The sequence below is a fragment of the Anoplopoma fimbria genome, chromosome 6, assembly GCF_027596085.1.
Source record: "Anoplopoma fimbria isolate UVic2021 breed Golden Eagle Sablefish chromosome 6, Afim_UVic_2022, whole genome shotgun sequence".
Lineage (NCBI taxonomy): Eukaryota > Metazoa > Chordata > Actinopteri > Perciformes > Anoplopomatidae > Anoplopoma > Anoplopoma fimbria.
This window is the reverse complement of record NC_072454.1, coordinates 5,373,292-5,400,464: the sequence shown is the minus strand read 5'-3', so window position 1 is coordinate 5,400,464 and position 27,173 is coordinate 5,373,292. Positions and strand designations below refer to the sequence as shown.

General features: G+C 39.7%; 1 protein-coding gene across 1 annotated transcript in view; it reads right to left on the bottom strand.

Annotated features, from left to right (window-relative positions):
• gfra1a (gdnf family receptor alpha 1a) overlaps nucleotides 1-27,173 on the bottom strand; it is an 88,001-nt gene that overhangs the window by 2,698 nt on the left and 58,130 nt on the right. Inside the window, exons 5-10 of the mRNA XM_054600524.1 lie at nucleotides 19,618-19,796; nucleotides 18,399-18,571; nucleotides 15,670-15,779; nucleotides 14,252-14,386; nucleotides 6,588-6,769; nucleotides 167-214 (exon numbers count right to left, since the gene is read on the bottom strand). Coding sequence (XP_054456499.1) covers nucleotides 167-214; nucleotides 6,588-6,769; nucleotides 14,252-14,386; nucleotides 15,670-15,779; nucleotides 18,399-18,571; nucleotides 19,618-19,796 — 827 coding nt within the window. The remainder of the gene's footprint in view (nucleotides 1-166; nucleotides 215-6,587; nucleotides 6,770-14,251; nucleotides 14,387-15,669; nucleotides 15,780-18,398; nucleotides 18,572-19,617; nucleotides 19,797-27,173) is intronic.

The window sequence follows — 27,173 nt, the reverse complement described above, 5'->3', positions numbered from 1 at the left end:
CTACTCAAACTGATGGAGTTGCTTTTAATTGACCAGCTGTTTAGTTGGAAGTCGAATGCTCATTGTTTGACTAGAACTACATATCTTATTCATTGTATACATTGTCTCATGATTCAAGTTTGAATTCATAAAATACATTTTATTACGTAATTGATGGCAAACTTACCACGCAGAAGACACCATCAACAGTTGAGTTTGACTTCAGTTTCTGAGCCTGCAACAGAAAGATATGAAGAGTCTCAATCCATGTTACGACACAAAACATCCACCAAAAACATTTTGTTTGCCTTGATGATGATTAAAGATCCAAACGACAAACAGATTAGATATTAATAAAGTTTCAAGGTTAACACATTTCTTGACATGTGCACTTTACATAAGAACACAGAGGCAGTTTAGCACTTTGACAACTGTCAGAATCAGAATCAGAATCAGCTTTATTAGCATACATGGAATTTGACTCACACACATGCTCACTGGTGCACAGAAACAGACAAATAAACAAAGAATAAAAAAGGATAAATGTTAACTATTTTTTACACAGAAACATACATCATATTATATATGAACATAAAAAACACAAGAAACAACGACAATGAAGTGTAGCTAAAAGTGCAAATATGCAGAGTGCAAGGCAGCTTGAATAAATATGTAAACAATTTGAAGTTACCGGGTTATTGCACATGGATTTGTACCATACAGAGGATGAATGATTCATTCTGTCACGCTGAGGCTGAACTGAAAGTGCACAGAGGATCTGCAGTAATTAATTAGCTTTGATCGACAATCAATGGAACAATCTGCAATCTAATCAGAATGAGCATATGCTGTCAATACGTTGACACAACTGGTACAAACAACACACACACACACACACACACACACACACACACACACACACACACACACACACACACACACCAGTATTCAAACACTGTGACTACACTTCAAATCAGCATTACATTCAATCTGAACGTTTATGAAAGCTCGGCACTGATTTGATCACAACAACAGATTGGAGACTGACGCTGAATAGGAAAAAAACTACAATAACCTTGGATAGTTTACCCTGAGCGCCGGTTAAACTTTTAAAGCCTCTGATATTGTCAGTCAGAGGAGAAGCGGAGTGAGGCTGAGCACAGAGGGACAGTCAAACCCAGACTTTGATTTCATCTCATATTTGTCATTCAATGGCTGTCGCACTGTCAAACACACTGTCTTTGATTCTCTGTCACAGACACACACACGCAAACACATATTCCAGGTGTGTAAATGAAGGTTAGAGGCTGGCGAGTGTGCTTTCATTGCTTGACTGCGTTTTTCATGTAACTTACTGCGTATTAATGCGCTGCGATTTTCACTCAGTATCTTCCAAAACAGCGGATTTGATTGTTTTCTAATTGGCGAGCTCTATTATTATTGTATACATCCGTTTAATTAGCTAAAACTACTTTAAAGGTAAGATTTGGAAATTAACATTTTAGTGTTTAAAGAAACCAACTGACTTTAAAAAAGGCAGTGGTTGAGGTCTGCATACGTTCAGTTATATAAACTACTTTAAGCTCAAGATTTGGAAAATAAACTATTTCCTTATGATATATCAATAATATCATAAGAATGAGGAAATCTCCACACACATTAACCAACTCAGAGGTCAAACTGGTGCCTCAACAGACGATGATGTCTGAGGCATGTGGTTATAGTAAGAAGCTTTTTAGAGTTTCTTAGAGTTTACTTTAAGGGAGGCATTCTTCATGCACCTCATTAAAAAGCAGCAACTATAGTTGTGTATTTGATCCCTAATAACTCCAGTTTGATTTTAATGTATAAGGAAAAACGTGTGCAATCAAGTCATGAACAGAAAAAATAAATAAAAAAATAAACATGACATTTGTTCAGTGATGCCATTGACAATTTTGATTCTCTCCTCTGTGTTTTCACTCTTCAGGTAAATTTGGTAAAAGGTAAAAGTCATTACCACTGTTGTTGATTGCAAGCCCTTGAGGAGTTGATTTTCTGTTTTTGCAGAGCGGGACTTGTAATCAGCAACTGAACTGATCTGATTTTTTTTTTGGGTTCTATATTTTGTTAATAAGGCATCTGATTAATAGTTTGATACTTTGTGGCTTGGAGGAAGATTTCCTCCATTGCTTCTAATGGCCTGCATACTGAATCTCTGCATTCAGGATGGATGCTGTAAGCGACTGTAACTCGCCTTCTGGGTGTTTATGCGTGTCTATTTGTGTGTATTTGTGTGTATATGTGTGTGTGTGCTCAGGCTGTAGGTGTGACAGAATAATAAATGGCTCCAGTATTCACAGTATTGTGATTTCAGACCAAAAATAAGGAAGTACAGGATGTTGCAGGCATTGTGACTGTATTCTGTTATTACACCTTTGCTTCAATGCCAAACAAAAAAGAAAAGAAAAAGCTCAGGTGGAGGGATGTCTATAAACCATGGTGTGTTTGCAGGCCTTCATATTAAGACCAAAACAAAACAACAAGCCAGGAATTCAAAGTAAACAAAAAAACAAAAATAAAGAAAACCGACCCGAGGAACTCGATGACTAAACACAACAGTTTGTGTTTCATGATGAGTACCCATCTGTGTTAGGAGTCAGGAGTTAGGAGTTTGGATGCATTAGTTTTCACATCTCAGATAAAAACACAGAGAGATCATAATGATAATACACTAATAAAGTCTGAAATCCTGAGGGCACTTTGAGAGTTTCACAACAACACATTTGGAAATGTAAATGATACGCAAGTGGATCTTAGATCATAGATTCCGTTTAGAAGTAGGGCTCCATCTGCCACTGCTAATGTTTTTACTACTATAATGTCTCCACTATGATTCAAAACTAGCAAATTCAGCAATTAGGAGGCTGACTTTTACAAGGTTTGTCTTGCCGTGTGGACAGAACTAATCTCTGATCCAGATGTAATCAAAAGGGTCAAGCACCAACAAATGCTGCGTTTTAATTATGTTTTCTTACTTACCTCTAGTACTGTCTGGCAACAAAAACACTTTTGGTTTAAATTTCAATGTTCATATCCAGCTTTGCAATTTCTTAAATTAATGGATACAGTATTTTTAAATATGTCAAATAAAGCTTTTTACATATCATCTAGTTTTATTTTTTCTTCATAATCCGGGTGAACTGACCCTTTAAATAAGATCATCCCAGAATATGGAAACCATATAACCCTTTCATGTATCCTTTAATATCAAAAACTTCAATGCTTATTTCCAACCCACAAAGATTTGCACTTCAACAAATTCAAATGTATATTCTTGCCCTCTGTCCACGTGTTTTGTATTTGCCTAATACCTGCCTGGTCTGAAAAGTCACATTAGCATGAGGTAGATTTCCATATTTGTCCGGGGCACGTCCTGCCTGCTTGGGAGTCAACTATATTCATAAGAACAGGCTGATGGAGCCCCGGGGGGTTGCAAACTGTGTGTCGGTGTGTGTGTGTGTGTGTGTGTGTGTGTGTGTGTGTGTGTGTGTGTATGTGTATGTAAGCCTCTCTATTCTTGTATGTGTATATGTTGTTTTTCTCTGTGGTGGGTTGGTTGTGGGGCCAACTGTTGTGGGATGAAAGAAGAAGAAGAAGAAGAAGAAGAAGAAGAAGAAGAAGAAGAAGAAGAAGAAGAAGAAGAAGAAGAAGAAGATGAAGAAGAAGAAGACATTCTAAATTCTCTGTTATGTAGTGCTTTGAGCTAAATGCTAACGTGAACACGCAAAAATGGTCACAATGACAATTCTAAAATGCTGTTGAAAAGCAGATAAAATGTTAACCATATTAACCATCCTAGTTTAGCAATATTAGTACGCTAACATTTCCTTATCTGCCCAAAACACAAATGAAATATATTGACAATCCATCTATTATTTGCTGTGGTATTTCAGTCTGAACCAGTTTACTGACGGACCGACATTGCCACTACGGCTAAAAACACTAAGAACTACACTCTTTAGTAAATGTATGGAAGACACAATAGCAAACTGGATCTCCTCTACTTCAGTTTATTTTCCTTGTGTAGTCACAAAGGATTCAAACTTGAATTGAGAACACTGACGAACAGAAGGTTTTTTTTTTTCCTCACGTCCCTAATAAGAAAGCTGTGACTTGGAGCTAAGGAGCTTTTAACTGGTTATACCATTCATTTTTTCCCCCTATAATCTTCAATCCATGTCTTTCAAGCTATGCAAAATGCACCGCTGTAAGTGTTTCTGAGCTGTCATTGGCTGTAAGTGGAGAGCTTCAGAGTCACTGGTTAATGGTTACTATTCTGCATGTGTTTGTAAAAGAGAGCGATCAATGAGAAGAGCAGAGTGCGTCTTCTCACAGGCCTGTCCCTCGAGTGCGTCATTACAACAGTATAGCCTGCCTTGATGCCAACATACACACTCACATAAAAATCAAACACCCATGCATGCAGCCACACTAGAGCATACGGAGGAACTGCACATGTACACACTAGAAAAAGTGCTCTTTACACAACTCTCTCATTAACTTGTACTTGACGTGCTATCGGAGCAGTGCCAGCAGCACATACGCACCAGTACATCACCAAAGCTCATTATCGGTGCAGACTGCGTAGTGACTGTCAGCGAGTCAGTGCTCTTGCATTTATGTGTATTTGTGTGTAATTGCATCTGTCTACAATATCTGTCTGTGTGAGCTAAATTTGCAGGACAGCATGCCTTCATATCAGTATGTGTGTGGAGCAGGGTTTAAAATGAACTTTTTAGCTTTTGGTGTCTGGTAGATGAAAAAATGAAATGCTTTTTAAAGTTTCAATTTGCTACTTTTACTATTTACCATGTCATCTTGGGTTTACATGCAATTCTCAATTTCGGAGATGGTGGAGACCAAAACAGAGGGAAAAGAGTGTATTTAAATTAAGACTCGTGGATGCTTATGTCTTTTGGATATGAAAATAAGCATATTCCATAAGACTTTTGATATAGTGATAATAAATTAACGCTGTGGTTACATCTTGTTCAACTGCCCCCAAAGTGCCAAAACAATCAACTGATGCTGCTTCAAATTTGGGTGGTTAAAAACTGTATTTTGAAAAGTGAATACAGGTTATATATAGTATTATTTCTGATATTTAGTGAATAAACACACAAACTGCTTCTTTATATGTTTAAATGTTTGCAGATCAGGGCTTTTCAGACATATTATAAACAATACTCTATCATGCAGTAACAAAAACAAAAGTTGGGAGCATCATTAAAAATAGCAACAACATAAAGATTAAAAGTGATGTCTATAGAGAAGGTTGTAGTGAATGATTAAGGTGGATTTCTGTTTGAAATTGCTGAAGGATTAACTGTTAGCACGGATAAACAATAACTTTGTGTGATTTCATGATGCTTCATCGGGTTGCAGTATTATTATATGTGAAATAGCTCTCTGAGTCTCTGCTGGTAATGACGGTATTATCCCCATTTCCTCCCTGACCCATGGGGGAGCCCATCACCGGTGCTCAGGATTGCTGCTTGCGATACCCCTGTTTCATCAGCCGGATAACTGTTGTTCCTGCAGAGCAGGAGTGGCTGCTCCAACTTTCAGAGTCTTATCAGGCACGTGTGTCAGCAGCCGGACTGACGATGGTGAAGGAGTCACAGTATCTAACATTTTAATGCTATACCAGCACAATCATGCTTTATGTATCAATACTTTCACTAAATGATTTGCCGCAGTGAGATACTGTTGGTCTAAAAGGAAACTATTTTACCTGCTTTAATGATAAAAACAAACTATTTGGAAAAAAGTCACAACTTTGTTGTCCTTATTGCTGGTGTTAAAAATAGTTTAATTGTTGTTTTCAATATAAGTTTGAGTTAAAAATGTGTAAATTTGGTGATTTTTGACCATCAAACAGTAGAGAGTCATGCATCCCAGCTATACCACTGTCACAATAAACTGTTGTGGCTCAATGCTATGGCTAAGAGAGCAAACAGCTACCTACTTGCACACTAAGCAGACACACAGTTATATAATCATCTCATTGTTACAAGTCCAATATTCTCCTTTAAACTCTGGTTTGGTCTCCACCAGCACCTAAGAAACATATCTGGCTCTTTAGCTGCATAATGTTTCAATGTTTTCACTTGCCATAGTTGCTTGCTGTAAACTGCTGTCTATGCATTTGTATGGTTTTAAGCACAAGACTTACTTGAATTTGCAATATGAAAAATAAACTTAATTTCCAGGATCTGATTCACTGTTTTAACCCGACATATTTGGTATATTAAGTGTAAGAGGGAATGAGGCAGTGAAGCAACAGATGCAGATAGCAGCAGCAGATGAACAGACACTGGAGACATATAGATAGTGAGACTGATAGAAAAAGGATAAAAAGATCAGCAGGTCAGAGAAAGAGCATTCGTGATTCAGAAACCTCATCCATATGTAACATCTTTCATTCTAAGAGGACAAAAAAAAAAGGTTTTGCAATGTTTTAATGTTATGGGATCAGATTTGGAACCCTTGAGCCTCTGAACACAGTCGGCATCTGAATCCAAAACCAGCTTGTGCCTAAGAGTGTGTGTGTGTGTGTGTCTCACCTGTAGGCTGCCACAGAAGTGGTAGATGCCGGGGTCTGTGTTGATATTGTTGTCGATGGTGTTGGGGTTGCGTTCGCGGTTCCTCTGGTAGGGCGTGGTGGTGGAGGTGGTGGTCTGGACAGGGGACATCGGCTGCCACACTCCCACATCCGTCCCGTTCCCAAAGGCCTGGATGGCGTTACCTGCAGACGGAAAGTGAGGGACAGACTTTAAAGCTGTGAACAAAAATATACTTTTTTTGTGTGGAGGTTGGTGGTGTACATAAAGCAAGATGCCATGATTTAAACCAAAGCGTTTATCCTGACTTAGATGTTAATGTTATGTTTCACCCGGATTAAATGCTCCTATCACATCTCCCGATGAGTTTTGACTTTGATATATGCTGAGCTGGTAAATAATTTGTTTTATTAGCCGCAACAGAAATACTACTTTGTAATTGCAAGCAGGTCACTTTTAGCAAAAAGCTCGATCTTATCATGAATCACACGCTTGTTGGTCCCCATGTTAGAATAAAGCTTTATATTGCACCGGCCTCAACCACAATTAAAGGCGAGTTAGATGGTACTTAAGTTTTGTTATCACTTCCCCCCATTAGAAATTCACCACACAGTCAAAAACCTGAGTGCTGAGGTGGCTATTTACCATTAGAGTCCATTAGTGGCCCTATTAATAGCGTTCTATGGCTTTGATGTAAAAGACACACACATGAGAGGAAAGCTGAGCCTTACAGAGCCGCTGTTTGAACGTAATGATATTCTCCCCTCCAACAGTGAATTATGACCCTGATTCTGGTGTAAAGGAAAGAAGAGCTGATCTGCATAACTGCTCTTTAACCCCTTTGAAATATTTATACAGACGTTTGCAAAGACACATGGGTAAGTCTACATCATGTACGGCATATATTCACATTAGATAGTGGAGTCATTGTTATTCAGTGTAATCCTTGGAGTATATGAAAAAAGAAAAACACAGACCAAATAGTTTTATCGTCAAAGAACATAAATAATTTTGTGTGTGTGTGCAAAAAAAACCTGTCATGCCATTCCACTTGTAATCAAAATAAAACAATCAATCAATAAATAAAAACGTACAAACATAAGCTGTAATTTGTCTCCTATCAAAATAAAACGTATTTTTCAGGTTAGTAATGCCAGCGTTCATTTAAGTGGCAGCACTCAATGAGTTTTCTTTGTTTCTGTTCCTCTCTCTGTACAAATGCTCCAAACACCTTAAACAACTCCTGCTATTGAATAAGAAGCATCTCTTCAACGGTGAAGTGATGTTGGCTACCTGTCTGAAAAAACTGCGGTGGCTTTGAATATTATGTTGGCACGAGCCAGAGGATAACTTTCTTCTTTAGTCTTCCTAGTTAACATTCAACCTTATTTCTTAAATTCATGAATTTCTTCTTAACATAAGAGATATTTAGTTTTCTCAAACTCAACCAGGCCCCACACATAGAATCAGAAAACACTCATACAAGTCATTCTTGTTGTTGTTTTGGTATAACAACTTGTTAAGTAACAGTACGGTTGTGAGATCTTTGGATTCTGTGAGTCTGAAGTCGGCAAAATTGCTGACTCAAGTCCACGCCTCCAAATTGGGGCATCTTACACCCTTTTTTTTTTTTATATATTTGATGTTTATATTACTATGATATTCCCAATGTGATTTAAAATATCTTCAATATCATCTCTAAGAGAGTCCTGGCCAAGATGGCACACAACAGACTTAAAACAAAAGAGCAATAAAAGTTAAGAACAGCATAGGTTGCACTGCGGGGCTAAGGGGAGCGCCTGCTGCAGTGCTGGCATCATTCATCCTGCAGATGATGAAAACTGTGAACGATGATTGACAGCAGGTTTGTCTCCAAAATGTGACCTTCCCCTGTCTACTTGTTGTCTTTTCTAAAAGCACCCATGGCAGGATTCCCTTATCCCTGCTGACCAAGATCCAGATATTTTCTTTAGCAAAACTGATGTCCAGTTACTAATAAACGTTGTTGTAAGTCGCTTTGGATAAAAGCGTCTGCCAAATGACTGTAATGTAATGTAACGTAATGTTGTGCAGAGGAGGAGAATAAGATAATGATATAAATAATAAGAATAAGAAAATATTTAAAACAAGTAGCTGCTGCTGAGATTGACTGACTTGTGTTTGGAAAGACGTAAACACAAGTTCAGAGTTCCTGTGGTCAGCACGGTCTCACCATCCTCTCCTCGCTCTGTTCCTCCCCCCTGGTGGAAGTGGCCTCTGCTAAAACTCACCCTGTCCTCAGAAGAACCTTTGAGTTAGTTCCACTCTGCACATTTAATAAACGTGACTATTAATCTTGAACTAAGTAGATCCGGACGCTCCCTTACTTCATCTGCTGTGCTGGATTTACCTCTGGTGAGACCAGACATCCCAAAAGATGGAACTGCTTTCTATCCATCTCTCTCTCTCTCTCTCTCTCTCTCTCTCTCTCTCTCTCTCTCTCTCTCTCTCTAACACAGAACAAGAAATAAACGAGGGAAATTTGTGATGAAGAAAAATAGTAAAATCATATGTTTGTATTTCATTGGTTGTAAGTTCAATTCATCTATCTTTGTTTTAATGTGCATTGTGTATGTATGTTAGCAGACATAATAATATACTGTGTGCATCTGGGGGAGGGGATTAGGGCAGCACATAAAATGGGGCAAACCATGGGTGTAAAATAAACTGGCATTTGGAATAAATCTTTCTTATTCTTCAAACTAACAAAGCTTTTATTTTCTAGTAAAATAAATGATGTTTTTAAAAAGCTGGCATTTATATCGGAAACGCAATACTAAGCACAAAATAAGTAATTCTAGTCAATATCCTGCAGCCCTGATACTTGCAACTTTGCTCATGAGTTTGCATGTGCATATTTAATTTTTGCTTATGAGTGTGAGCATGTGATGGTGTAGCTGGTAGCTTTGTGCCGAGACAGCAGAAGGCTGATGAGCATATTGTCGGTGTTGATGGGCTCTTTCCTGGCTCCTCTGTCTCCTCACCTAAGGCTGAATTATACTCGCAGCACAGTGTGTGAAACTGTTAGCATCTCAAATGAAGCCTCAGGATCTCAGACGTCTACGTGAGTGGATCCCTTTTGTTTTGAAAATATAAATAAAAACTAAGATACTGTGTGATAACCTCTGTGTTTCATATTCATTGTCTTCCCCAAATGATGACAGTATATGTCATATTTAATTGACGTCACTCTTAAATGACGGCTCCGAGGCATGGCTCACTTTGTGAAACGCTTGTTGCCTCGACTCCTCTCTCCTCCTTAACCCCCATCCCCTCCTCGCCTCCTCTGCTTGTATCTCCAGTGGGCGGGACTAAGACACAAGGAGAAGAGGCGAGGTAGGTGTTGAGCATGCACAAACTCTGAAATGGGAAAAACCCATGGTCTCATTATTTTAAGTGAAAGCTCCCCTGGGAGTAGCTGCTTGATTCCGGGAATGGATGACATCACCAGAATTGATCTGAAACCACATTAGTTGAGTATCACCTAGTAAAAAACAATTCACAACTGTTATTGTCTTTATTCTAAACCCTAAAAAGAAAGTCTCCACCATCAAACAGCCCTTTTTAAAGAAGTGATGAACAGTACAAATGTCCTTACTTCCCAAAAATATTCATTTTCAAGGTCTAAAATCTGTTCCTCAAAGAGATTAAAGTACACACACACACACACAGACACTTTTTTTTTTTGTTAAAGAATTAAACGAAATTAATTTAACCTTCACGAAAGCAAACGGCACATTGGAGCGAACATGATATCATCTCCCCACTGCAGCAGATATTTGTGTGGGAAGTTTGGGTTCTCCCCTCACAGATGTCTACATTACCACTTTATCTCACTTTACATGTACGAGGTTTGCTGTAATACTAGAGTTATGATCAGGCAGGATGGCGTGACCTTTGCATATTCAGTACATATTCCGGAAATGGGGAAGGCATCAGATTGGAAAAGGCTTTGAATACATTCCAGTATTCTCCAGTGTTTTTCTCGAGAATGTTATTGCGGTGGAAAACACCTCCCAAGAGACGGCGAAAAAAGCCCTGAGGAGTTGTATGACGAATTACAAGATAGGAAAACAGAATTTCATCTAACCATTTATTTTGAATTAGAGAATATTTGTCCCACTTAAAGCCTCTGAAAGTACTCAAAATAAGGGGAAAAAAAACCCATTTTGCTTTTGACTTTGCCAATACACATATGACATAAGCTTTGATAAGGTTTGGGATTCTTATGTATTCAGACAAGTAAATATAGGAGAGCAAAGCATTCATCCAAGGCAATCATCTCCCATCTCTGAACAATACCACATCTAAAGTGCAGTCTAAGTATAACAGAAAGTCCTCTCTCTCTCTCTCTCTCAGTCTTTCCATATTCTCTCTCTCTGTCTCTCCTCGTTCGTTCGCTCTCGTAGTTTCTCTCTAGTCATGACCCTGTAACCGGCGTGTGTCAGGATCTTCAGACGTTGTCAGTTCCAGTTACTGCTGAGCAAGCTTAATGAGAGCACAAAGAGGGAGGGCATGAAAGGAGGACGTGGAGACGGAGAGATGGGATGAGCCGAAAGAAGTGAGGTGAAGCACGAGCAGGAGAAACAAGTACGGGGAGAAGAGAGGGGTTGTAATGGTAAAATGAGGAGGCAGTAAAAGGGAAGAGAGAGAGAACACAGAACTAGGAATAATAATGAAAACTCAGAGGGAGTGTATTCCTCCACTTTGCCCTTCGCTCGGCTCCCTACAGAGAATAAAAGCAAATCATATATATAGAGGGAGAGCTTGTTTTAACCCACATAAACCCACTTTGATATTGCAAATCTCGAGATGGCACACTCTAACACACGAGTATAAAATCATGCGAAACAAGCAGAAGCAACGACATGAGCTCTGGAACAGTCTTCCAGCTCACATTCGTTCTTCTGACACCGTTTCCGCTTTTAAATCCCGTCTTAAGACACATTTTTACCAACTTGCCTTTTTGCCTGACAATTAATTATATTCATTTATTTGTTCAATTTTTGATATTTCTCTGTTGTGTAACCACTTGATTTTAAGTTTATTAAGCAGTTTCACCTGTCCTACCTTGTGGTTCTAAATGATTAATCTGTAAATGTATTTTAAATGGTATTTTAATTGTGTGCTTGTATTTTTTGTTTAAATTTTTTTGAGATTTTGTAATTGTATTGGCCTGCAGCCTATGGAAAGCACGTTGTACTCCAAGTTTGAAAAGTGCTGTACAAATACAATTATTATTATTATTATTATTATTATTATTATTATTATTATTATTATGTACGATGCCCATCTCACAAATACATTTACCGAGAAAACACACCAAGATGCACACACATACACAAAAACACATTGACTGTAGCAGCCCTTATTATCTGCTGCAAACCAACCTCGTTAACCCTGACTGGTAAAAAGACAACAGAGCAGAGAAAACAAGAGGAGGGAGGAGAGGAAAAAAAACGATAATAGAGGAGGAGAGGACAAATGAGTGAGTGAAAGAGAGAAGAGTTGGTGCGTCTCGTCGATGATTTTCTATCTGGTAACTGTCGTTGTGACTGAGGAAAATCAAAGCGCCCACTTAGCTGGCGTAGTGCTGAACCACCAGCAGCAACTCATCCCCATCACTGAGACCGTGACTCATTGTTTTGAATGCACACCATCTTCCCAGCGCGTACACCTACTTAGGAACCTATCGACCAATCGATTGACTGATTGCTTCATCAATTGAACGCCTAACTGGTTCATTAACAAGGCAACTGTGCACTTTGTACACATAGAGGTGAATGTGTGCTTATCCACATACATATATGATGTGATGCTTTCACCTCAAGACACACTTACAAATGGATGAAATGTTAAAACAACTGAAAAAAACTTTACCTAGAGCGGTTCTCCATTTTGTATTTTAACCTTGGGTTTTCATTTGCACACAAAGAACTTGAGACCCAACCCATTAGCATTTAATTCCAGCAACTACAGCAAACCTAAGATTCTGTTATATTTCCACTAGGATTGGGATTCAATCATTTTATGAAACCCAAATCCCTTGAAATCCCTTATTGAATCTACTTGGGTTCAGCTTTCAACAAGTCTGCACACTTTTGTGGAGTTTGAAAGTGGTTCTTTTCTATTTCTCACAAGTGATCTCTGGCTGAGGACAGAAAACCGGCTGAAAATATGAACAATAACCAGACAGCTGAACCCCGTTTCGACCAAAGTAAGTCATAATTAAGTGCTGGTGTACATTTGTTTTTGAATATAATAAGAAGTACAGATCAAAACTTGAGGTATGGATGCCTCAGTGCTAAACAAATCCAGCTAATTCATCAACAACGGCCATTTAAACCCAACCCTAACGACCACAGTTTGTAATTTAGCCCGGAGACAATAGGCATACTTTTACATGGTAAAAAAAAAAAATGGTTGCAACCATAGCCAATAATCTATTTATTGACAATCCATTCATCCCTTTCTACACATATTTTTTAAATGGAAATCCATTTTAGGATCACTTTTGTTTTCACGATCAAATCGTTTGGGATGGACACAGATCTTATCATTTGAAAAAGATTAATTTTCCTCATAGTACCAAAGTCCAAAGACTCATACTGAATCTGTTGCCATCCAATCAAGTAGTCTGTTAGATTCCAGCAAGCATCCTTGAAACCAAGCGTAGCTTATTACAAACATTCATCCAGCTCAGGTGTCATTAAGCATGATACTCTCAACATGGCCCTGTGTTCTGACCTCCGTACAGGAATCAATGAGGAATCACGTTACACTTAAACTGTGTTGTGGAGGAAAGGCAGCTGGCTGACTCACACAGAGGGTACAACTAGAGCAAAAGGAGCAGAATTAGCTCTGATTACAGAGAAACACACAATGAATCTGTCTCTTATCGCCACAGCGCGGTAAAAATGTCCTGCAACTTATGCATATTGGCTGGTAATGTGTGTGTGTGTGTGTGTGTGTGTGTGTGGGGGGCGGGGGGATAGAGAAAGAGATTGTGTGTGTGTGTGTGTGTGTGCGTGTGTTTGAGGTGGGTTGTTAATTAAAGTGGTTGTGTAAGAGGGTCGGATGAAAAAGCCGCTTTCTGTCAAAGATCTGGAGCAGGAGTCCTGCTACAGCTTTTGGGCACACACACACACACACACACACACACACACACACACACACACACACACACACACACACACACACACACACACACACACACACACACACACACACACACACACACACACACACACAGAAACACACACACACACACACACACAAACGAACACACACACAAACACACACACACACACAAACGAACACAGACACACACACACACACACACACACATACATATTCAGACAGCGTGCTGCAGTGTGACTGGTTCCTCTGTAATGCAGAGGGATAACAATGCAGGCACGGCAATGGGATATATTTAGTTAGAAGGAGAGAGCGAGAGAAGGAGAGAGAAGAAAAGAAAAAGAGAGGATAAAAGACGAGCAGAGCAGAGAGGATGGAAATAGAAAAGTGAACAGGAACAGAAAAACACTAAAGTAGAATAGAAAAAGAGTAGAAGAGAACCGAATAGTGAGCAGCTGGTCAGACAGCAGCCGGGCAGAGGGATAACTCACGGAGGCAGGTGTTCTCGGTGAAAAACTCGGTGAACTTGTCACACTCGTCCTTGTTGTTGCCACTGTTGCTGCAGTCGCAGTAGGGTGAGACGCTGATCTTGGGTGAGCGCAGGTAGTTGGGAGTCATCACGGTACCTGCAGCAGATGGATGGAACCATTCATTCATCTGTCTTTGTTTGAGTACGGAATGTTATCCCTAGACAAGGATTCTCTCTGAATTATAGTTGAGAATCATACATTTGCTGCTGACTGTCAAGAAACAAAAACGGATATTAAAACCCCTTTAAGACTCGGCTATCATCCTCCTTCTTTGTTAAAAGATGAATGCCCTAATAACAAAGCTAAATCATTGTTACATTTATTTCTCCTCCCCGTGAACACGAGTAACGCAGTGTGGTGGAGTTTCTGCAGGAAGCAGAATGCAGAGAAGCTGGATTGAGGAATAGGCTTCCTCCACACCAGGGGGAAAGTAAATAGCCTCCGTCAGTGATTTCTCTCTCCACCAACAGATCGTTCTCTGGTGCTGGATGCGCTCCAACACGGGCTCTTTTGGTTTTGCAGTACGTAGAGTGAATCGGCGTTGTGAGGACAGTTTGGCTGATCCACATGGTGATCGAGACTGGGATTACACCAGGAGTTAGATTAAAGGACTTTAGAGTTTCCGTTGGTTATAACATTGTATTCACTAAGGTTATTAATGAGATCTGGAAACAAGGCGACGTCACTAAAAGGGGCCAGTTTAGGAAAGTTGGACAGTCAGATGATCAAACAGGTTGGATAAAAACCTCCAGATTAGACAAAAAAATGTAATGGATGCAAGAAGATGATTCAAAATGTTCATTGTAAACATCCATCATAGTTTACAGACCCACTAACTGCTTCACCTTTGACCTACCGTACTTGTGCACATACAGGTTTCTGGGCCATAAGGGATTACTACCACAATTTCAAAGAGAATTAACTTTCAGTTGAACCCCGAAACTAAGTAGTTTAATAAATGGTCTACAACTTGTCTAATCATCTGACTGCTCACTGTGAGTCTTGTCGGACTTCAGCTTTACTTTGGTTTGATCTGCGCTCTAGCAGTTCAGTTCCGATCATTTCAAGTTGATAAGTCTTTATGAAGACTTCCTGAGAGAAAATCTGTGGGTTTTGTTTTGCCTTAAAGAATCCATTTCAATAAGGACATTTCCACCACTTTTTAGTTTTACTTATTTTGGCCATCAAATGTGTTTCACCTGATTTCCACACTTACTTTTGTTAGTGCAACATTATCATAAGAAAAAAGACAAAACAAAGAAAATGAGGTTTCAACATAAATCCTTTAAAGACATAATTAAAGAAAATAAACAACAATCCACAGAGACCTGGAGTCGATGCTAAGACTAGGCTGACCAATAACAATCAAGAATGCTCACCAATCAGACCGGAGTATGAGAGGAGGCAGTCTGCGTAGTTCTCCTTCAGACAGCCCGACAGCGAGCGAGGCTCCGGCTGGCAGTTGACAAAGAAGTCAGCCAGTCGTGACCTGCAACACAAACAGATCCAAACTTATTTCAGAGCCAGACGTGATTGTAGCTCCAATAGATTTCATATGAGAATTTTCAGATGGCCAATGTGATTGGAATGTGCAGCAAAAAACGCCCGGTCCAAATGTGCGTGCGCTCAAAGCCATTTCTCTCGATGCAATTAGCCTTCTTAATGTCTGCCTTCAGTGGAGTACGATAACGCTCCTACGTATGCTGCCGCGGCTGCTCTAATATCCTGGAATGAATGAGGCTCAAGGCAAATTCTCCACCAAGTCCGTTCTGTTTCATTTGCCGCCTTCACAAATGTTTGTTTACACTTTTGCCACAGGTGCAGCGGTACGTGAAATTGAAATGGAGTTTGGAATCACAAGGAAATCACCATTTTAGGTGAGATTGAGCGTGTTCTTTGACTCAAAACAAAACATTCTAACAACGCTTTTCAAATGTAACATGTTTGTTGCGTGATTTGTTGCGTCATTCCTTTGGCAATATTAACAATATAACTCAGTTTACTAATCGTTGAGATATTTTTCCAACCAGGCAGAGAAATAAAAGGTCAGATGACAAACCCCTAGTTTAGTCCTTAGTTTGGGAGTAAAACCAAGTGCACTTTTGTCTACACTTCACTGTCGTTGTTTATTGTGTTTTTATGTTCATATATATACTTTTGCATTTTTATATTTCTGTGTACAAAATAGTTAATGTTTATCCTTTTTCTTCTTTGTCTATTTCTGTGTATTAGTGAGCGCCAAAAACCAGAGTCAGATTCCATGTATGCGTACAATAAAGCTGATTCTGATTCTGATTCTGACTTGAAATGTCCATTGTCCTCATTACACAGTAAAAGTGTTTGTGTGTACAACAACAGTATGGACATTGATCTGCAAAATTTTATCATGACCAATGGGAATATGGAGGCCTAAACTACTCAAATAAGTTCAACGTAGCACAATAAAAAAATAAAAAAATAAGATAATCTATATTATAATTTTAACATTTAAGCATAAAACAAAAAATAAATATAAAAATATATTATCAAAAAAATTATAAAACATGTCCTTGATATAAATGACAGGAAGACAGTTGTTCTTTCTATAGAAATATTCACATTAAGCATTTCAGAATAATGTGAAACTGGCCCTGAATGTGTGACAAAAAACCACACTTTTGCATTTGAGAAACAAGGAGAGCAGATTCCTGTTTTTGTTGAATTACACATTGACAACCTGTTACGGGGATGTGTGGATTCAAGCATGTACTAAAACAAACACGCACTCACATATACATGCACTCACAGTGTGATCTATCTAATCACACCAATCTGGTTCCGAGCAGAGCAGTGCGCAGGGAGAGTTGTCAGAGCAGCCAGTATACTACACCTGACATATGGTGAGGGAGCTTGTGGAAATGCATGGCTTTAATCTATCTGTGCTAACTGACAAATGGACTGGGAGGAAGCTGTGCTGCAGCGAGGCCTGTTGTTCAGCCCAGAGCGTATGTCTGACGGATAGACAGCGCCACGGAAAGAGAAGAAAAAAAAAAGAAAGACGAAGACGGACGGACGGCTAGAAACTCGCAGTATGAATATACTGCTGTCACGCTGCTTGCCGTTAAGTAGAGGCAGAGGGTGAGGGGGAGAGGGAGGGAGACCCGAGGCCACAGTCCAAATGGAGCTCACTTATGATGTCTAATGCTTCCATTTAATCCAAGAAAGCCACAAGACCGCTGGCTGTGGGCTCTAGAGACTGCATGAATACACACATACACACACTTCAATGAGGCTGATGTCAGATGTCAATCACTGAATTGCTCTTTTTGGTGTGTGAATCTGAGCCTTAAAGCACTGTATGTCTGCTGGTGATGGTGAATACAGTGACTGTACAATGTAAAGAGGTGTCCAAGGGGCATGTGTTAAGACTTTTTTGTTTGGATCTGTGTTCATGCAAGGGTCAGGTTAGAGTATGTCTCCAGGGAGTTAATGGAAGTGGATGTAATTGTATTCTCCATGACGTAACCCAAAGGTTTCTGAAGAGCGGTTGTGAAGCATAAAGTGTGTGGTTGTCGTCCGTCGCCATCTTGGCAGGGACGGCCAAGCCATAACTCCCGGCTAAATATGATTAAAACGGGTGAGTTATATAAAAATTTAACCACGTACAATTTACATAAATGGGGAAAATTGGGATAGAAACCAAAACCGTTTTTTTGTCGAAGGCTATAAACCTTTTATTCCTGCTGTAAAATTGGGATTTTTTTTTACATTGGGGACTGTAGGGATTGGCTCACGTTGGGAGCGAGCCTCAAGTGGCCATTTAAGGAACTGCAGTTTGGGGAGTTAATTTTCCATAGCCTGATGTTGCTGCTTGGTTTTCGATGCAGATCACACAAAGAGTGTTTCCTTTTATTTTTCAGTACAGTGCTTGTTTCCTATAGATCTTGAGATTAAGTTGTCAATCATAAACAATGGTGTTCCCAGTTTGGACCTGGCCGGGTAACTTAGTTGTGTGGCATTCCCCATCTTTCTATCCCCTAATTTCCAATCATTATTTAATTTATTGTCTAATCAATGCTGAAAATGCTGAAAATACAAGAAATAACATGCAGAAAATACAGTTTCCTACCTGCAGATGTAGTTGGTTCTGCAAGAGGCCTGCAGTTCGAGACAGTTGGGTTTCTGTTTTTCTTCGTACGAGCAGACGGGGACGATGGTCTGACGCCTGCGTTCAGAACATGCTGTCTGGTCGCTAATCGGGCATGAGCAGTACAGCATGCCGTAGCTGTGCTTCGGAGGAACCTGTGTGGCACAAGAATCAAACTCAACGTTAACCGTACAAGTGAAGCCATATGCAAAACCTCCATTTTCATTCTCGTTTTGGTTATTTTTCTGTACCAATCGTGGCTATTGCTACTCATGCTAACTCAATATTTCCTGTTATTCAAAACAAACTGATCTTGACGCTGTTGGAAATTGAAAACTCATTACTTAATGTTGGCTGGAGGGTTTATCAGGTTCAAAGTTCTGTCAGTCTCTTGGTTTCACATTGATAATCCAGTTAAACAAACCACCAAATACTGAGGTTAAAGCATGCATTAAACATTCCAGCCGACAACTGAAAATGGTCAAGTGGTTACTGTAAATTTAAAAACAATAGGGAGAATTGTATTAATTATTATGCCAAAATGTCAAAATTGTCCCTCTTGTCTTTTTAACATTGCTTCAGTAGAATAACAACATCAGTACATGTTGATATTAGAGTTGAATGACACCCTCTAGATGTTAACAGGGTTGTAACCACACAGTTGGGCTTCAATAGAAGAATGTCATCACAGTGTTATCTACAACACAAAGCTCAAGGCTGTTCACACAAAGTTCTCTGCTGTGAAAAAAGAAAACAAAATTAAACACAATCACAATAAGATTAACAATGTCATGCATTCGTTCTACTTTTCTATTGATTCGTGCTGTTGCTTTTTGAAGCAGTGCCACTTTAGTTATTCCGAAGGGACATCATGGGCGCTGGGTTGCAATTACAATGTCTCACATCATTTTTTTTTTTACAATATGGGACAGACAGCAAAAACAACTTTTGTGGTTGATGACTGAATCAATGTCAAAGCTTGGCAATGGAAAAGACAACCCTGCACAAAGAAGCCTGCATGATTATGTATTGTTATTTTGACACCCCGTCTAACTTTTACTCTTCAAAATTCATTCTTCCGTTTGAAGCAGGTCCTTTTAAAATGGACACTCAGCTTTTATCAGATATCAGTCGTTTGGAAAACCCCTCAGTGTGTGTGCTTTTCTTCTTTTTTTATGTGCTTGTGTCAGAGGTGCCTTGCCTTGTCAAAGAACTGCCGCAGGGCCTTGTGGCACTTCCTCTTGTTGCAGACTTCGGCGGTGGAGACGCGGCTGGTGCAAGGGCTGATGTAAGCCGAACGGTACTTCTTACACGTGTCGTTCAGGTTGCAGGCCTTGGCAGCATTCAGACAGTTGTTCTCTCTGGCTACTGCAGGCTCACCTAAAGAGGAGGAAGAGGGGAGGAGCCACAGGGAAGGAAAACGAGAATAGAAGAAAATTAGAACAAACGGTGAAAATTGAGCAGGAGTCAAAATAAATGATGTTGCTAATGGCTGCTTATTCAGTGTTTCATCAAAAACAAACATTAGTAAATGAAAATGAGAAAGACTCATTTATTTTTAATGCAAAAACTAAACATTTTCAGTGCTTGAAGGTTTTTTTCGACCATGGTTTGACAAAAAGTCCTACCGTCTACATTACATCCACATCGCCTGGCCTTCCTCAGTGGATGGAATTTGCTCACTTTTCATAGAGATGGTTTATTTCATTTGACCTGGGCATGGAATTTTGATCATGTAATAAGAGGTGACTTGGGTCATGTGAAAAGAACCGAACCATCTCCATGGCAACTGAGTAGAATTCATCCATTGATGAATGTCAAGGGAAATAAGACATTCAGAACATAATTTCCTATCAAACGTTTTGGGCATCATGTTGAAATCTAAAATAAAAGTTGTCTGTCACATGGCCCTCCATAAAACACAAAGATTATCCAATAACACTGGACCTGCCACTGTCGATATTGTACTTTAGTGGTACAAAATTGCCTGACAGCAAATTACTTGCAGTCAATTGAGATCAATGAACATGGGGCTTTTGAGGCCCCTTAAGGTCTGGCTCAGTTGAATTAGCATTGTGCATTGAAGCACATCAACACTCGGGCAGTTGGCTGCTTTGTCTAGTTGATAATCCAGACTTGGGGCAAACCCATGCTAACGATATGTGTTTATGTTATGTGTTTAAAAGAAATTCATATCAACATCAGATTCACCCTCAAATATCTATCTATAACTGCCTCAAAACCCCTGTGAGGTTCTACACAGCACACGTAGAATACATATACAGATCATATCGTCACGAAACAAAAGCAATTGAACTCTCTGGGCTACAGTGTTCAGAAATAAAGTGAGGGAGGCAGCAACATAACGATGTCTTCTCAAAACCAGTAGATAACCCCAGCAGCACATTTTTCTCTCTGTATCTGTGTGACGGCTGATATGAATGTTTGTTTTTATGTCTATTCTGCATCTGTGCAAGTGTGTGTTCATGCAAACTAAAAGCACGAGACCCCATTCACAGTCGCTCTTCCTGCTTGGTCTGAATCAAACAGTGGTTCTGGTCTACACTGGCCCTGCTGGCTAACCAGGTGTGTGTGTGTGTGTGTGTGTGTGTATGTACAGTAGGTGCGTGGAGTTCTTGTTGTCATCAAAGTCTCCGGTGCAGGGCCTCGCTCATCTGTCAGCTTTGCACTAATTGCCTGTGTTCTCCTTGATCCGCTATCAATTAACATGTTCATAGCCTTATTTCCCTCCTGCATATTTTGGTGAAAATGTAGCAAAAACAGCAATTTTTTTTTCTCTCTCTAACTAGCACCAATTAAAACGGTGGGAAGGCCAGCATGACAAACACACAGAAGCGATAGGGGGGGTATAAGCAAGTCAACGAACTGACCCGGTGAAAGAGTGTGTGTGTTGTTGTATGAAGGCAAATTGTTCTAATAAGATTCAACACATCAAGGGGAGGGGAGAAAAGAGGGAAGGAGGTTAAAAGGGAGACAGAAACATGATGGGGGGGGGATGTGTTTATGGTGTGGTGATGTTTTAATTGGCATCGTAGAGGATGCTGTTTGTTAAAGAAGAGGAGATCCTCAAGATGAATGCTTTCCAAAAAACCTGCAGCAGAGAGGAAAGTCTCTGCTGGCTCACTCCATTACTTCATCTGTTTTCCTCAATCGGTTTCACCTCTCGTTCACCTTTTTCCCACCTTTCCCATTACGCGCTCCCTTTCTCCTCTCTGTTTGTCCCACCTTTGTCAGTTCACAGGTTTATTTGGCACTATACCTCCTGAACAAACAGTCTAACTGCCTGCCTGAGCGGAACCTCTTGCTTTTCATGTCGGCGCCCATGTTAACTGGTTAGAGCTTGTGGTTCATAACAAAATAGAAAGTGAAAATGATCTTTTGACCGTATATACTGACATTATAACAGAAACATTACTACAGCTTCGATGTCGCACATATGAAAAAAATATACAGATATTTTAAAACTCAAACTTTCCTGTTTCTGTTTCAAAATAAAAGACCACTAGTGTCTTTCTCTGGACAGAATCTGTTCACTTGTTTACACAAGGCTTTTATTCTGAAATATTTCCAGGACAGTGTTGTGGAAAAGGCAGTAAACTGCACAACTCTGTATATAAATAGAGTACCAGCTTTAAATGGAGGATTGTTATTATTAAAACATGTGATTCTAATTGTGTCTAAAAAAAATATTTTCCATATTCCATATTTATGAATAGATATAATTTCATATCAATGTAGAAATCTTTCTCATGATGTTGCAATTCTTACTTTATTTAACCAGGATTTCTTATAAATTAAGTCAGATTTTTAATCTGCCCCAAAACTGTGGAAATTGGAAAATATACTGTCTGTATTTTATTATTTCATATTTATTAGATAATGGGAAAATACTTTCGATAGATCAACAGTTCTTTTAAATGTACGTATCTTTTGAGGTCAGCCAAACTGAATGATTTGAGCCCTTTTATTTTTAGCTATTTGAAATTATATCTGAATGGATATTTGAGAGATGATCGTCTTTGTAAAGTTGACTTGAAGATACAACTGCGTGCCTTTTTGGTGTGTGGGACCATTGCTCTTCAATATTTAGCGGCTCTGCACCACCTGTTGAATGCTGCTCCGCATTTGGATTTGGGGATGGAAGCCTGCATGTCTAATTAAGCCACTTGTTGAAAAGCCTGCATATTCATTTACAGATTTTGCACTCCGCTTCATTCATACAAAACATAATTTGTCCCACAACAGAACTGTAACTGCCATTTTAGCATTAAACATTTGGCAAAGCTAAGCCACTTATATAATATTAATAACGACAGTTGCATGGTAGTAGTTCTGATGAGGTTCGGGATGTGTTTTTGTTTTCTTCTGCATCACCCTGCTCCTCCCCTTCAAAACTTCTCTCCTTCCTCCATCACTTCAAACCCCTCTGAAACACCTCCACTCCTGCTGCATCGCTCCCGCTTCCCAGCCCTCACGTCCGCCTTCAATTTCCTCCTTCCTCTTTTCCTCCGTCTGTCTGCTCTTTGGATGAGTGCGCTTGGGGATCAGACACATGAACTTCATACATTTTATTTTATTTATTTATTTTTGCTTCCAGCTGCCTGAGATCGACTTACAGCCCTAGTCGTCCCCTGAGCAGCTGTATGAGGTTTGTGATTTCGTGTGTTTATGTTTTGACTTAGTGTAATTTACCTCATTCGGAAGGAGTTGATCAATAGTGCATCCATGTTAAGAACCCTTGGGTTATGAAAAACTGTTATCATAGAGGAAAATCCAGAAACTGGGCCGCAGTTTATCTCCTTTTACTGTCGATGATTCCTAAAATGTGTGCCAAATTTATTTCTTATTTTCCTTCAACCATTATAGATTGTTGTCTGTTTATTGAGAGCATATCATATCAAGATGACTGAATGAGCAACTAAATTAAGGAGCAATCATTTTTGAAGGAAGGAAAGGCGGACTTAAAAAAAAAAGACAAAACGCATAGAGCAAAAGCTCATGCTAGTACTGTAGGATTAATACACATGAAGGGTTTAGAAGAACCTTTGAGGTGTCAACATTTTAAATCATCATACATGACTTAAAAAAAGGCTTTTAATGTATTTCTTATCCTTACTCTGCCAGAGTACAGTTTTTGATCTTCAAAAGCACCTTATAGGGACAGTTCAGCCCAAAATGAAAATGAATATATGTAATTTTCTTCGTACATTTTGTGTTATTTATCAATCTAGACTGTTTTGTGAGTTGTAGCGTGTTGGAAATATCTGCTGTAGTGATGTCTGCCGTCTCTCAAATATAATGGAACCAGATGATACTCGGCTTGTAGTGCTCAAAGCGCCCAAAAATACACATAAATAACAAACTCTACAGCAATGTCTCCTTGCACAAATTATGACCCGGTTTCTCAATATTATCCAGACCATGCCCTAAATAGTTTCATGTGGGAACTATTTTCTGTCAACAAACCACAGCCGATTACTGTATCATTACTCAGAAGGAAGCGTGCATCTACTCAGCAGCGCGAGATGTTAACATTAAAGGCATCCCTCATGGCATGCAACTGTAACAAGAGCTAGCTCATTGAAGCTATAGGGGAACTAGCAGTATCGAGTATAGATGCACGCTTATGTATATGTATTATTGACTTTTTGGTGAACTGTCCCTTTAAGGATTCCTTGACTTCATGTACAGTAAATGGTGGCTATTAAGCACTCGACCTCTGCATTCTGTTTATATCAAGAGTTATGCTCTGATAAATACTCATCCAAGGGTTTTGGAGATTAACTCCTCACATTAAAGGTTTCCACAGGACAACATTGACAACAATGTAAGTATTACTATCTCCTAAAGTATAATGATGTTGTATATTCTTTTATGTTCAGACTCCCTGGCAGAGCACCACAACTTTGTGTGCGTGTTGCTTTTGCCATTTCCTTTTCTCCAACAAATGCATGGTAGTCCCAAGACACACATACACACCAACATGCATACAGTATATTGTCTATACCCTCCTGCGCCCCTAGTGTCAGCAAATACATCTGCTGAACTCCCCTTGCACTCCTGGCAGATGGTATTGTCTCTCAGAACACACAGAAACACACACTCACACTCACACACACACACACACACACACACACACACACACACACACACACACACACACACACACATGTACATTGACTCACACACAGCGTGCTCTGACAGGGCCCACACAGGGTTGGGGCCGGGGCCATCTGGAGGCCTGGCAGGGGGAACGAGGCCCCCCCAGTGGCTCATGTTTCCGATTCAGCCTCAAATTGATTATCATGTCGCCTGTTTCCTCCGGTGCCGCTGACCCCCCCCGCCCGACCACCCCCCATCTAATTTCAATTACTGTAGGACGCCACGGGGTCGAATCCTGACCTCACCCGCCTCTGTAACCCCCTATACCACTCCTTGAATCCCTCTCCTCATCTTCTGTCATCCTTCGTTCCCTTTTTCCTCCTACTCACAAGGTCCCCCCTTTTTCGGTTTGCCTCCCTGCTCCTCTTTCATGTCTTTATCCATGCTGTTCTGGGTGTTTTCTAGTCATTACCGCTCTTCCTCTATCTCCATCATCATTATCCATCTCTAAACTTCTCTCTTGTGGCTCCCATCTCTCATGTTTCTTCCAGTGTCTCTCCTCCCCTCTGCCATCTGTCCTTTACTTTTTCTTTGAAGCAAAGTGGGGACATTTAATGGCCTTTTCAGCGGCCTTTCGATGCCGGTTCAAAACTCCCCATCAACTCCCATGTGTGTCATGGAAGCAACATTTGAAGTGTACCTTTGCTCCGGTTTATCTGCTTTAAGTTAGTTCGTTTTTTGTCCCATTTGTCCTTATGTAGATTAAAATTACCATTTTCTTACGTTCTTTTAGCTTGCATGCTGAACATCTTCTATTCAGATTTGATTGAGATGACGATCTATGGGAGGAAATTGATTTGGGAACATGAACATCTAGATAACAGTTTTGGAAATTCAAACCATTGGTTATTGGGAGCACCAAAGTTGGTAAACTAAAGTTATGAACTGATCGATGCACTACAGATAAGGTCAGGGATCATCATCTGGGAACCACGAATATCCCCAAAACGTCAACATGTACATGGCAGTCCCTTTAAAGCCTACTGCATACGCTTCCACAGTCGCCATGTCTCTTGTCATTGATGTGACCCTATTGTGCTTGCCATGAGCTTTGCTATTGTTAAAGCATGCAACTGTCCTTGTTATACATATTTGAAATACTTCATACCACTGTCCCAGCAGTTTGTCATTGCCTTCTTTGCACCAGTCCAACAGAGCACATGACTGCACTTCATCCAAGCCAATCTAGGGTCAGTGAGGGGTAACCGGGAGCACTTGACAGGTGTGTTTGTTTCCACTACTCATAGCTCTGCAGCAGTGGAAACAGTAGTGGCAGCATGCTGAGCCACTGACTATAATTCACAGCCTCTTTGTTTGCTAAGTACAATAAATATGGAGGGATTTGTCTTGGTGGTGTGGCTGCAGGGGATTACATTTAGCATTCGGTTGCGGCATATGCTACTGGGCTGTGCTCTCAAAATGGCAGCTACAGGGAAGATATTGTTAGTAGTGCCAAAACAATTAGTGAATGAATCTCTTGGTCTATCAATGGAAAGTTATTTGACAGTTTTATTAAATGAATTAATCATTCAAATCTGTCATCAAGCCAAACTATGTAGATTCAACTTCTCAAATTGGAGAATTAGCAGCTTATGACTGTGAACTAAATATTTTTGGGGTTCTGGACTGTTAAAAGATCCACTTGAATTCTTTGAACTTGAGATTGCCATTTCACTAATTGGAGTATGTGTGTATACTGCATATGTTATTGACATATGCTTAATCCTTTAAACATATAAAATAGAAGATGTAAAATGGTTTTCCCCTCTGTAAACTTATTTATGTATTTCAGAAAATGGTGAATCAGTTATTTTACGATGAAAAAAACCAAAACAATTTTGTAAGTAAATGCATTATGTTTTACAACCCAAAATGTACTCACAGCTGCAGTATATGCCTCTTTTTTCAAATGAGATTATCTCATTGTGAAATGAAATGGTTACTATTGACTTTTTGTTAATATAACAATAAAATACAGTACATTTTCATTGTGTAACTTGATTTAATTTGGAAATCAAAGAGTTTGCCATTAGTTCACTTTACTTATCTCTGTGTTAAATGCATAATATAACTAAGTTTATTGTCCCAGTATTAGCATTATTTACTGAATATGCAGGACTAGATCTCCTATTTGTCATACAGTGGGTCTTGATTTAAAAATGTGGCTTTCACTTTTTATTTCCCTTTAGAACTTGTATAAATTGTAAAACAAATTTGTCCTGTCGTCGTCTACACACATCTTGATTATTCATTGTGTAAATTACTTTCCTTGCACCTCCTTCCCACTTTGAAAAATTACAGCGCAGTCAGATTCAATAGAAACATCTAACATAATAAACGAGGCCTGGGGTCTCCTCTCTGTGAATCTGCTCTCTCTCTGTTGATTATCAGTGGTGAGTTACACTGTCATCCGCTTTAATGGGCTCCACGCTTGAAAGTGCAAGACAAGCAGAAATAGAGAGAATGGAGGGCTGCAAGAGGAGAAGTGAAGAGAGAGCCTCGAGGTTTTGGGCTCATCCTCGTCTTTCTTTGCCTCTCCTTCTTTCTCCACCTCGTTCTTTTCCCTCTGACGCT